This window comes from Calonectris borealis, chromosome 1, assembly GCF_964195595.1.
Source record: "Calonectris borealis chromosome 1, bCalBor7.hap1.2, whole genome shotgun sequence".
In the NCBI taxonomy this organism is placed as follows: Eukaryota; Metazoa; Chordata; class Aves; order Procellariiformes; family Procellariidae; genus Calonectris; species Calonectris borealis.
In genome coordinates, this window is record NC_134312.1 from 87,501,867 (window position 1) to 87,514,524 (window position 12,658).

Here is a 12,658-nt window from a genome sequence, read left to right on the forward strand (position 1 = left end):
GAATGGTTGTGTTTAATCGTCCCTTTATCCTTTATTCAAGCTGCTGTTTCTCTGGATTTTTTTGTTCACTGGTGTGTTTTCTGCTCTGACTGCTTGATGTTAACGAAAGACGTAACAAAGTTGGGATATGTCTATGGGCTATCCAGAAATGGGATTGCAACTTCATTCCTAGAAACTAGTTTTTTTAAAGCTATTTTTTATATACCTCTGGCAATTAATAGTTAGAATAGAACAGTTAATAGAACACTGTATAAATTAATAGTTTGAATCAAACTACTCTTTGGTGTATCTGTCCTTGTTTTTATTATAACTTCATTTTGTTGTTCTTCCTGCAAGATTACCACATGCATTGACATGTGAACTAGCTCGTTCAAAACAAGTTTGTTTCCACTTGAACTGTGGTTGCACCTTTTAATTACCCTTTAGACATACCCGTAGGCACAGGGAAAATGAGGAGTAGCTTGAGGCATGGTAACATAAGATGACACGCGAGGTAGAGGTTTTTCTCAGAATAGGTTCCCTTGTCATAATCTTGCAAACAGATGCCGTGATGCTTTACTTCCAAGAAACATGGCTGTTTGGGGGCTTGGGATTTCACCACCCCCTCCCCCCCAAAAAACTTCTAAACAGAATCTTTGTCACATCCCATCTCTTATTCCAACACTGTACTAGGATGTTTACCTTTTACTGTCAGTGTGCCATCCATTGATTTTTTTCTGATGTTACCTTCTCTGTGTTGGTGTCTTCAGACCTGGCTTACTTATATGGTCCTGTATATTCAGCTGAGTGCTGGTTCCTGGAGAAGTCAGAGTTTAGTCCGTTTAGAAAGGGAAAGCAGCACTGACCAAAGACACTATGAGAACTAAAAGTACTACAGTCAGACATTGTAGCAGTTTCTGAAAGGTTCTTTATAGAGGCTTTTAAGTGTAAATGTTTATTTAACCAGAAACCAGATTGTTTGATAGTTTTATTTCAACTTCAGTGTTTTAATACAGTACTCTTTTTTTCCTTTTTTTTTTCCCCCCTTTTGGTTGAATAAGCTAAGTGTACAGAATGGTACATTTTGTTTTAGACTGCCCTGTATCTGACAGGCTTGCTTTGATATCTTTCTGTTTGTCTCTTTCTCCACGAGATTGTGGAATTTTTCTTCTGAAGCGTTTTTACAAGTCCTGGAGCGGGCAAAGTGGGGGGCTTAACTCGTATCCTTTAGAACACAAAATGTACCTTTAAAGGCAACAGTAAAGAAGTTGCTAGATTGGAAAACTTTGTGGCAAGAGGTGAGAGGTTAATGGATGTACAACAGTGCCCTCCAGAAAAATGGAAATCAAGTCTATGTGAAAAAGCATAAAGTATAGCAGATACAAAAAAAAAAAAGGGGGATGCGAATTAGCATTAGGGGTTTTAATGCAAATTGGAAACATAACGGAAAATAGAAAAGCAGCAGCAAATAGCTAAATTTAATGGATTTGTTTAAATACTTCTGAAGGCCAAAGGGAATAGGGGTGTGAGGGAGCCTGGTAGGCTAGGTGCAAGTCAAGAAAAATAAAAGACATTAAAGGAATTACTTGCTTGATGAAATGTTGTGAGTAGCTGAAATATCTAAACAGGAGATTCTGGAATGGTGTAATGTACAAACAACAAGTTGGACTAGACCACCTCTTTTTTCAGAGAACAAGAGTGGAAGCTGAACTGATATGAAAATTATCCAGCTTCATACTAAGGGGCTAAATTTTAATGGAAGTCCTTGTTTAAATAATATAATAATACTAATGAAAAAAATGCTGATGTAAATTGCAGAGATAAGGGGCAGCAATATGATAGCAAGTCAGATTTTTTCTGCTCTGAAGAAAAAATCCATGCTTAGTCTGCTACAGTTCTTGAAGTCTGTCAAGCAAGCGATGGATTAAACTGCTCTATGTTATTTCCAAGAATGAATGTAGGGTTTTCAAGATGCAAAATGCCAGCAGTAGGATGCAAGGCCCGTAGAAATATCAGTACTTTCAAATGATTTTGAAGAAGGTAGAGGAACTCTGGAAAAACAGAAAAGGTAAGTTTAAATGAAACACTCAGTGAAAACCTCTGCTAAATATAAAATCTGTAGAACAGTAGGACTGGAAATTATATTATGCCACCTCGTGAATGTCTTGAACTGCATTGAACGTTGTGCCGGCTTAATAATTCATTTTGAGGATAAAAAGTAGAGGTAGTCTAAGGCAGGTGACAGACAGTAAATTTCCTTTCACCAGAATTGGTTTAAAAAGGATGTTAGTAGTAGGAGGGTGTGAAAAAGTGGTAGGAAGCAATGGATTGGACATCGCATTATCACTTCTGTTGATCCATTCATGCAAGACAGGAGTAAATGGAGTTCAGTGACATAGAAGAAATTTTAAATTGGGATAAAGTGAATACTTTCTTGAAACATAAGTAATGCTTAGTGTCATGAGGAGGCAGAAGCTAAAAACATTAGAATTAAAAGAAATACAACTGTGTTCCTGGATGTATATAGAGAGTAATAGAATCTTGAATTTTAAGAGTGTGCCGTAAGACTTAAGATTTAGCTAGTCACCAGCTGCTGAAAGCTTCCTTATGATCTAGAGTAATTATTTTCTCTTTTTCTATTTTTATTTGGTAGTTCTGACTGCTTGCCAGGCTTAGCAGGAGGATTCGTATGTTCTGTGAGAAACTAACCAGTTTGACATACACAGATTTTTTTTAACAGTCTGGGCATAAAGTTGAGATTATACATAAGTGATATGCTGATTTTAGAAATAAATATTCTGTGGCTAAACATCCTGAATGTATCTATCTCCAAAGAGGGCATTGTAAGCCTACCAAATCTAGTGCCAAGGTTATACTTGAAAGCAATTAATCTGTTGATATATAAAAATGTCATTCTGGCAAACAAGCCACCTTTTGGAGCTACACAAACTACCAGTTACCTTTCAGTAAAGTCAGATAATAATGTTGTGATTAGTATTAGATTGTTGTGATGTGTTTTTGTCTGAAGCAGGATGAGATTGCCTCTTAAAAGATGCAGGACTCCTTTGTATAGCTTCCACATGATCACCTCTTTAACTGCCTATGTGTTCTTGTTTTACCTTTTTTTGTGTTAAGAAATGATCAGAAAGGAAAAGAGGTGTCTTTGTGAATGTGCTGTATGTTGGGTTCGAGAGCTTTTGGTAGGAGGGGTACTAGGTGTAAACGGGATGAGGGAGGCAGAATGAGTGTCATCAAGCTTTAAAGTTCCTGTGGGTTTTGGCTTGATGCAGCTGAAACATCAGTATTATGTGACTCTTTTGGTTGCTGATGTCCAAAGCTAGTATGAGATCAGTAGAATTTTGACTTACTGTTATTTTGTGCTTTTGCACACGTCTTCCATAATGCTGAGTCATAGCAACCAATGAATTTGTTGAAGGCAAATTTGTCACCAGGGGAAGCATGAGGTAGGTTTGGTTTCAGTGCCTTCTGATATTCACAATCCCAAACAAAAGTTGCTTGAAACTACAAAGTCAACTTAATTAATAATTTAGTTTATTTTTAACCTAATTTGTTTTCAAGTGTCTGGGATTTCTTATTTTCGTGATATGAAATGCTGAAAGGTGCACTCTTGTTCTCTTGTAAAGAATGTTTAGGGGATGTTAGAAATGTTCAGATGATTTTTTTTCTGTCAGACGATGACTGTCAAATGAGAGAGATGACTGTTGTTTTTCATATGGTCCGGTTTTTAGATATGACCTTACAAAAATACATTATGGGTCAGCTCATTCTGTAAGTGCAGGGAGGATGTGCTGTAATCTTAATCAAAATACAAATGAATCTCTACTTTAAAAGAAAAACAGGTTACATTTTAGTTTGGCACACAGGAATAATCACTTCTTTTATTTTGTGTAGATGGGCATGTTAACATGAGGTTAATTTTTTTAATGTTAATATAATCCTGTGCGGCTGAAAAGTTTAATTCCCCATCACTAGCTGCTTTGTTTTATGACTTGTGGGAACTTTTTGGTTTCAGGTTGATTGTGGACTGTGGGGTTATAGAAATCAGGGTGAGGTTTTTTCATTTAAACAGATTTATTGCACTGCATTTACTTTGAATGCAGTAAAGGAATTTTGTGTTTGCAACTCAAATCAGAAAGGCTCAGTTATCAAATTGGAAGATGTTCTCCTTTTAAGTTGACCTGACTTTGAGAGTCAGGTTTTTTGCCCTCTTGCTCAAGTTAAAAGCTTTCTGGAACTTTGAAAGCTGTATCTGCTGCTTTGTTAAGTCAAAATGGACCTTTAAAAAAATGGAACTCAAAACATCCTGGAAATATCTTTGTGATAGTAAATATATAGTGAAGTGCTAGATACACTGTGTATAAACTTTTATTGATTCCCTCCCCTTCCCTTCCCCCTGGTAAAACTGTTTTCCAATAAACCTTGTAAATGCATCACTACTTAATCTCTTCAGTGGTATTTCTTCAAAAAAAAAAAAAAAGAAAAAAAGCATAATCCTTAAACTTTTAAAAATTGACTTAAGTGCCCAGTTGTGTGACTGTTAGTGCGCTTAACTAGTAATGCAAGCTGATGTGTCAGATCAGTTTTTGAGACAGCACCAAGTGTCAAGTCACGTAATTCTATTTCTGTTAGTGTTTTTTTTTGCTACAACCAGAAATATGCTTCCTTGATTTTTTGTTTTGTTTCTTTCTGTGTGTTTTTTAGTGTAAAAAAAGGACGGTCAGGGGCCTGGCAAGCTGGTGTTGGCCTGATTTTAGGCATGTCTCTTAAAAAACCCTATGTTTTGTAAGCACAGAAGATCTTTCTGAATGTTACCTGGGGGTATACTTAATTGACCCTTCAAGATTAGTCATTTTGCAGAAATACCTTTGATATGGTGGTGGTTTATTTTTATTTTAACCACCTTTTCGGCCCTTTTTTCTTTTGTGGAAGATGAGGAGGTCACATTGTAGAGATGTCACATTTCAATAAACTTGACATCAGATGTCCTCAACATTGTTCAGATAATGCAGTCTCTTTTCTTCTTTTCTTGTTTGCTTTTGAGCAACAGTCAATATTGAGGTTTTTGATTTGTCTGTAATACCATGTTCCATATTGTATGTCTTTTCAGGCCTTGCATTAATTGTCTTAAGTTTTAAGATTGTTCTCATTTTTAAGCAAGTACCAGTCCAACTTGCCAAGTGGCCTAGGACATGCCAAATTTGCTATAGATTAGGTGGATTAGTACTTGGTTTGCTATATAGGTTTATAAAGGTGCTAGAACAGAAACAATTGTGAATTAAGGCCTACTACTGGGCATGATAAAAACCTAATAGGACTAGGAAGCCTGCAAAATAAAGCAGATTTGAAAGATACGGAGATGGGCAGCAATTCCATGAAGAAGTCCCCTTCTTACTTCCAGTTTTTGACAGAAAGTCCCTAAAAGTCTGAACCGTGTTTCAAGACGATATATTCTATCTATCACTCTTATGTTGCATTTGAAGCTCCTTTAATCTTATGGCCTTTTGGATAGCAGAAGGTGGTGGTTCTGTTTCTTCTCCATTGTTCTTGTGTGATGGTTGCCTTAAGACTGTGGGTCCCTGCTATTCTGCATAAACTGAAGTCTGTCATTCCTGCTAGTGAATAGCTCTTGTGCCTGCTGCTGCAGCTTCCCCAAGCCCCAGAAAATGAAATTCACATGATTGTTTTCTTTCCTTGTTAGTGCTAGGTTTTGATATATCATCAGCAAAATTTACTTTGCAGGTCTTTACAAATACTGTAACTGTTAATTTTATCGTGCCTGTGAGACATGTTTCTTAATCCCATTTTACAGCTAGAGAAATTTAAGCAAAGTTTTAGAAATTGGCTGTGTTGTGCTTGAACAATAGCTTTTTGTAGTTGATGGTTAAATATCCTTTCCTGTAGATGTCCTGAGCTTTACAAGAGTCTGAAGACATTTGAAATTAGAAAGTAATACCCCTGTCCCTCAGGTGATACGGGTGTTTCTACTGATGGGCATTGCCATAGACCCCTGTAATCCAGTATGCTTTGTCAAATAATTTTGCAAAAGAAGCAGATACAGCCTCACCAAAATGTTTATCTGGTTGAGCCAGTTTTTCAAGTAACAGGAGGTGGCAGTGAAGAGAGAAGTCAGTCTGCTGGTTTTCTTTATTTTCTTTTTGCCCCTCAGATAACACTGTCAACAGTGTAGAGACTTGGTGGATGTTTTTTCATCTCTCTAGGATGATGGCAAATGCAGGATGTTGCTCTATAAGTTTTTCCAGGGAAACAGCGTTAATCCCAGGTGATGTTTTTATCATTCTACGCCCTATATTATTCATGGTTTTATTATGAAGACACTTCGTTGTCTGTCACCTCCAAGAAAGCTGACAGTATACTTCCACAAGATTTAAATACTTCTGCTAGCATCCTAAACCTGTTGCCTTAGAATTGCGAAAAAGCAAATTAGAAGGACTTTCCAAAATCTACACTTCATGGGGGGGAAAAAAACCAACACATTTGTGGCCAAAATGTTGGATTTGTAGGGAGTGTGTTGATGAGAGTAATGAATGACCAAGTGCTGCTTTCAAGGTAGTTTTAAAAATTGGATAGGTTTTCTAGTCTCTCACTGAGAGTGTCAGAAGATGATGCATCCTGTAATCAGAGCTCAGTGAATTGCTCAAACATCTGTCCAGGCTGTGCTGTAGGTGTTTGGTGTGATGTCAAGAAGCATGATTGTGAGCAAACTTTAATTCTCTAGGAGGTCTAGGGTCCTATGGCAGAGCCAATAAACAATCAAAAATCTCCTTGGAAGTAAAGGTTTTGTAGTGTAGCTGAACCATTTCTTACCTTGAATAATTCCAGCTTCTCTCACTGCTTGGAGTTCCGTCTTGACAGTGCCATTTTCAACACGGGTTGTCCTTTCAGGGCCGATAGTGCCTCTCATATCTTTTCACTGTCTCCCTGGCAGCAATCTGAAGGAGAGAGAACAGTTTGACGGCACAGTAGAGCTCACAAGTATGCTTCCAGCGAGTCCTTTCCTTCTGACAACTGCCTCTGTTAGTTAGGAAACGTAGACTGGTAGCATGTCAGATCATGGATCTTCAAGATAACTTTTTTTATCACTTATGCCATTTCTTTTCAACCTCCTTGTCCACCTTCATTTTCAAGTCTTCCTCTTTTGATATATTTCCATTGGAAGGTAGAATTTCTTGTATGGGTCTACACTTCTGAAACTTTTTTTTTTCCCTAATTCCAAAGAAGGAAAGTTTGTCTCTAACAGTTTTTAATATCAGCAGTGTATTTGGTAATCTTAGTTTCAGTTATCTGGGTTATATATACCCTTATGCAGGTCTTGATTTGTAAGGCCTTTATTTTTACGTCTGGATACCTCTGACGTGTGGAATATCCAAGACTACTAATCATATGGCATTCCTTCTGGCAAAGCCCTTAAGTCCAGTGACAGTGATACCTGATTTAAGAAGGCAGGGAGTTCATTTTATTTCCTATCTAGATGATTGCTTGGGACAAGGTAGGTCATCGCAGTAAGTGACTCTGTGTTTCCCAGTGCCTCTGAATTTCTTTGACTTGATGAGCAAGGAGAAATGCAGTACTTTCCCTTTCTCCTAGAAATGTGTGCTTAGAACATAACCACATTTGGTAGGGTACTTGTCTTGACCAGCAAAAAATTTGGGGATCATAATTTCCTTAGGGAAATGCAGACATTCAGGAATAGATGGTGTTTTTAATTTTACTAAAAAACATTTTTTCATGGTAGCCAAACTGAGGAGGAGAAAGTGGCATATGGGGTTTGAGTGGTGCTGCACAAAAACCCAAAGAATGTACCATGAAAACTCCTCACCAGGTTGCCAGAGGTTTTTATCTGTAGACAGGAGTATCAAAAAAATGTGGAAAATACTATGCTATCTTTAGGAAAGAAAAGATGGGTAGAACATTTCCATGACAACCACCACAGATTTTCACCAGAAGTAGCATTAATTTTGATAGTGCAGAGAAGATCCAGAGTTTGCTATTTGCTGTGAAGAAATTACCCTGGGTGAATTTAAAGTGACTGTTGAAAGATTTTCAGTTAAGCCACAACAAAGCTGCTGAAGATGAGTGAAGCAATTTGAAGTTGTTTTGCCTCTGTGGTTTAGTCTGGAGGAAAGGCTACATCCTAAAAAATGGAAGAGGAGACTTATAGCAAACAATCCTTGGATGACTGTAACAACTAACATAAGATTGTTATATTTTCACTCCTAAAAAAAAAATACGTGTGCTCACACTGAATAGGTCTTAAAGACGGTAGCAGTAGACATGGGCTAGGTGAAATCCTGGATGTGGTCATTGAATTTTTCACCAGTAGTCGGGGAACCAGTAAAAGTGTGATGAAGATTTTAGGAGATATTGAAGATATTACAAAAGCTGCTTTTAGAAAATAACTTTGGATTTAATAGTTACATGGGTTAGATAGGCAGTTATATAAAATGGATATGTGGCTATGTGTTGGGATTTCGTTTATTTACTACCAGTAAGGGACTACTATGAAATAAATTATTGAACTCATTACTAGTTGAATTGGTAACTTCTCAGTGGTGAAGGGAGTTTAATTTTTTCATCTTTAATAGAAGAAACTGTCTTCCCAGTCATTTGGTGGTAGGAATTTGTAGGAAGGCTTTACTCCCAGGTAAACACAATACACTATTTTGAAAGGATTTTAAGTGTACGGATTACTCAAACAGAAGAAAGGGTTAGTCAGCAAAGTGAGCTGTCTTGAAAGTCAGAAATGAGCATAGCCAAAAGTTGCAGCTAAAGTTTGTAAAGGGTGTAATAAATAGAAGATAATTCTTGTGAAGCTGTTAGGTAGAGGGGTTGAGGTAAAGTCAGAGAACACAAGTAAATCCTGTGCCTGTATTTTCAATAAATGAAATGATGTGTAAAGTACAACAGGAGAGGGCTGTTAGAGCTCTGAGAGGAAAATGAAATTATTAGCTTAGAATCAGAAGCAAAATTAATTGAAAGAAATTAATACACAAGTTGGGAGATGAGGGGAAACTAGGTAAATAAGTACAATAAGGAAGAATACGCTAAGGAAACTTACTGATGATGAAGTTGGATGGTGTCATTGACACTTAGAAACACTGGAACATCATACGGAGGGGCTACATAATAGAAATGAGGTGAAATTCAGTATTAAGAAATGAAGATGTTCACTGTCAAGGATTTCTTTAAATTAAGAACTTTTAGGGATTGAAAGTGAAGGTGTGAAATGACCACAGGCGCTATCAAAGTCCTGAAATCCCAAATAAAGGCAAATATAATCTTGTGAGTTTGAGAAGACGTGTTTCGGACAAAAATGGAGAATTGTTAATCATGTCACGGAAGGCCTGAGATCTTATCTGGGCTGTTCTGTATGCCCATGTTTGTTCATGTTGAAGGGCAGATTGACTAGAGTGGCTGCAAAGCCATTTTCCTCTTAGGCATGTCCTTCTAGCTTATGGTTGTCCATCTGCTGTTTGAATTCATTTTGCTAATTCTAAAATATATCAAGTATTTCTTTCAAAATGTTTTAGAAACAAAAGAAATTTTGTACTCTGAGTATTTGTTAGCCTGAACTTCTTTTTTACAGTTAAAGTCCAGGGCTTCCCCAAGTAGTTTGTATGTTTTATATACAGGTAGTCATCACTTAAACTAAAAATGGGAAGAAACTGTTATTGCCAAGCATATTGCAAGAAACATGAATGCTTTAAGCTCAGACACCTAAACACAGGAAGAAAGGGGTCTCTAAGCTGTTAAGAACGATGTAGGGAACTTCTGGCATTCTGAGATTTATCTTTTTGTAGGACCTTTATTTAAAAAAAAAAGCCGTTTCAAGAAGAGCTTTTTCAGCAGAATTAGGCTGCTGAATTACTTACCTATATGCTCAGGTTTTTATGTTGCATTCAGTGCAATCTGTGACTGACTGATCTTGAATACAGTAGTTTTGTGTCCTTTAACAGATTTTAAAATCTCATTTGGCAGAACACAGTAACGCTTGAAGTGATTCCTGAAATGTCATCTGTGAAAGTCAGTTCGGATCATCAGAATTCTTATAAACGGTTGTCAGGTAGCAGCAACTTAAAAAGACGCTCTAATAAGAAGCACATTCGGGTGTCCTCTTTTTTTTTTTTAATCTCTTAAAACTCTTTGTGCTAACTGAAAGAAGAGGAGGTTAGAGTAGATTCGGGTTATACGTTTGATGTATTTTAAATAGGAAACTTAAGCTGTTGAGAGTCTGTATACACTCGTGTTGCTTCATTTTAAAGTAAAAAGTGCACAGGAGATCATTTATCACCTGGTGATTCTGTGCTTATGGAATTTGAGGTAGGTAGTATATTTCATACAACACGTTAGGGCATTTGAAAGAGACCTTTAAAAGCCCAATAGAGTAACTTTTTATATAGCTTAGTTTCCTAAATTTTGTATTACAGAGTTGCAGATATTTACAACATATTGGAGATTCTGCATGTGTATGAAGATGCATGGGAATACCAAGATGTTTAGAATTTGGTCCCCAACCTTTTTTGGATTTAAAGGGGAGATGTAAGGAGAGAAGTAGCAGCAGATTGGAGCACTAGGAGTGGAGACCTGATCCACAGCCCATTGATTTAAGGGGGGCATGGTCTTTCCACACAGTTTATAGCTATTGTTTTATGCTAAGTAGCTCCAAAGTGCAGCATGGTACATGTGAAAATCATCATGGGCAGCTATAAATGCTGATCCACTGAGTTACATAAGACAGACAGTACTTGGAAATCATAGACTGAAAAAAGGCCCCTCTGCATAAACAGTGGCAGGATTAGAGGCTGGGAGTAGGGAGGAGGGGAAGAATAGCACTGCTTTCTTTGCAGGAGTGAGCATTTTCAGCGGTTAAACCATCCTCACCTAAAATTTCTCTCTCCATTTCATTTTTCTTGTAGGCCTTGTCTGGATAGAAAGAGCACAGGGTTGTGTTGAATTAACTTAAAATGTGGATTTGGAGTGCAAAAAAGCCCCTGTTCTGACTTGCAAAGTGAATTAAGCTAAAAAAACAGCTAAGACCCCTTCACTTCTGAATGAAGACGGAATATAATTCATTTGGCTAGTTCCCTGTGTGGAGAAATGTTAAGATTTATTAGTACAGTTTTCTTTTTAGTTCAGGCTGTTACTCTGCCTTACAGATCTCAGTTGTTTCTTAATAAAATATTTCACTTATTTATGCCTTGCAGCCTCAGAAAGTAAATAGAAGTTTGTTGGTCTGATGTGAAGAACTGGCACACTGAAGTGACAATTCTGTGAAATTTTGCTTTACACCTTCTAAGTTATTGGAAGTTAGGGGATGGGATATAGGGGGGCAGTGGCTGGAAGTGCATGGCTACAGGGATTAAGAGGTGGAGACAGAATACAAAATGATGTGTTGTTGAGGAGTAATTATTTTCTGACTTCTCTTTTTAATTGCATTGTAAAGGAATCATGACGACCTCAGGAAAAGAGAATTTCCGACTGAAGAGCTACAAGAACAAATCTCTAAACCCTGATGAGATGCGTCGCAGGCGGGAGGAAGAGGGTCTTCAGCTACGGAAGCAAAAGAGAGAGGAACAGGTACTGTACTACAATTGTGATAACTGTAACTGGTCCTTTAAACAGTCTTGTCTTGCACTGTCTCTGGCTCTTTGGTTCTCCTAAGCCCCTTCTTAGTTGTTCCTGCCCTGCCAAATTCATACATAGTCAGTCTGAAATCGGTGTCACTTGCAGACTTTGCTGCCTTTTCTGCAGGCTCTACAAAACTTGTAAGATTGGCCAGAGCCGCTTAAAGATGATTTGAACAAAGCTGTCTGACCTTGTACCGAAGGTGATTGAGGAACTCCTGTTTTGTTTTTTGTTTATGGTTTTTGAGTTTTTTGTTGGTGTTTTTTGTTTTGGTTTTTTGTTTTATTTTGTTTTCTACCTGAGTTTTGGTGGCTCTAATCTCTGTTCAAAGAGTGGCAAGCTGGGGTGAAATGGAAGGAGACATTGCAGCTAGAATAGGAGAAGGAGAAGGTCTGACCAAGTCCTTATAAGGTGCAGTAATGATTTTCTTGAGGGAAGAAATAATTTGTTTACCTGATTCTTCTCAGTTTTCTGTCTTTAAGTTTCAGTTAATTTATGAATGTACAGAAGTTCATGCTATGTTTATGCCCATGAGGCTGGTACCTTGAGTAGTGAATTTAGTACATGTTGTAGGCAAAATGATTAAGAAAAATGCTTGGAAACGAAGCTTCTCTACCTGCTCACGTCTTGCTAGTTCTTACTACTTCATTCACATTGCAAAGTGGCAGGTGCTCTGCAGGTTTAATCAGGAAACAGCAGCAGTGACAAGACATGATGAAAACCGTCGTCTTATAAAAACAGGTAGCACTGAACAGTTCTTCCCTTTGTTCTTAGTTGTGTTCATTGGAAACTTTAAGGGATTGGTTCAATTTCAAACAAAGTTATAATGAAGCCTTTTTCATCGATGTTGAGGTTTCTGGAGTTAGAAGGAAGATAGTAATATGTTTGTGTTTGGAATGGTAGGTCAAGTCTGTAATCTGTTCTGTTTAATAGCGTTTTCACAGTGTCAATACCAGATGCTTTCAAGGAAAGGCAGAGGAGAGTTCTGAGAGGGAATTACAATACTTCTTGATTT

At 37.5% G+C, this 12,658-nt stretch overlaps 1 protein-coding gene across 4 annotated transcripts in view; it reads left to right on the forward strand.

The window, feature by feature from the left end:
- KPNA1 (karyopherin subunit alpha 1) overlaps positions 1-12,658 on the forward strand; it is a 61,135-nt gene that overhangs the window by 1,186 nt on the left and 47,291 nt on the right. Inside the window, exons 1-2 of one of the 4 annotated variants that reach the window (XR_012676155.1) lie at positions 1,939-2,047; positions 11,462-11,595. Coding sequence is in view for 3 of the 4 variants with exons in the window: in XM_075165576.1 (XP_075021677.1) it covers positions 2,005-2,047; positions 11,462-11,595 (177 nt within the window). In the remaining variant the exon portion in view is untranslated. Of the gene's footprint in view, positions 1-1,938; positions 2,048-11,461; positions 11,596-12,658 lie in introns of those variants that run through there. The other 3 variants (XM_075165576.1, XM_075165563.1, XM_075165588.1) reach the window with 3 other exon arrangements.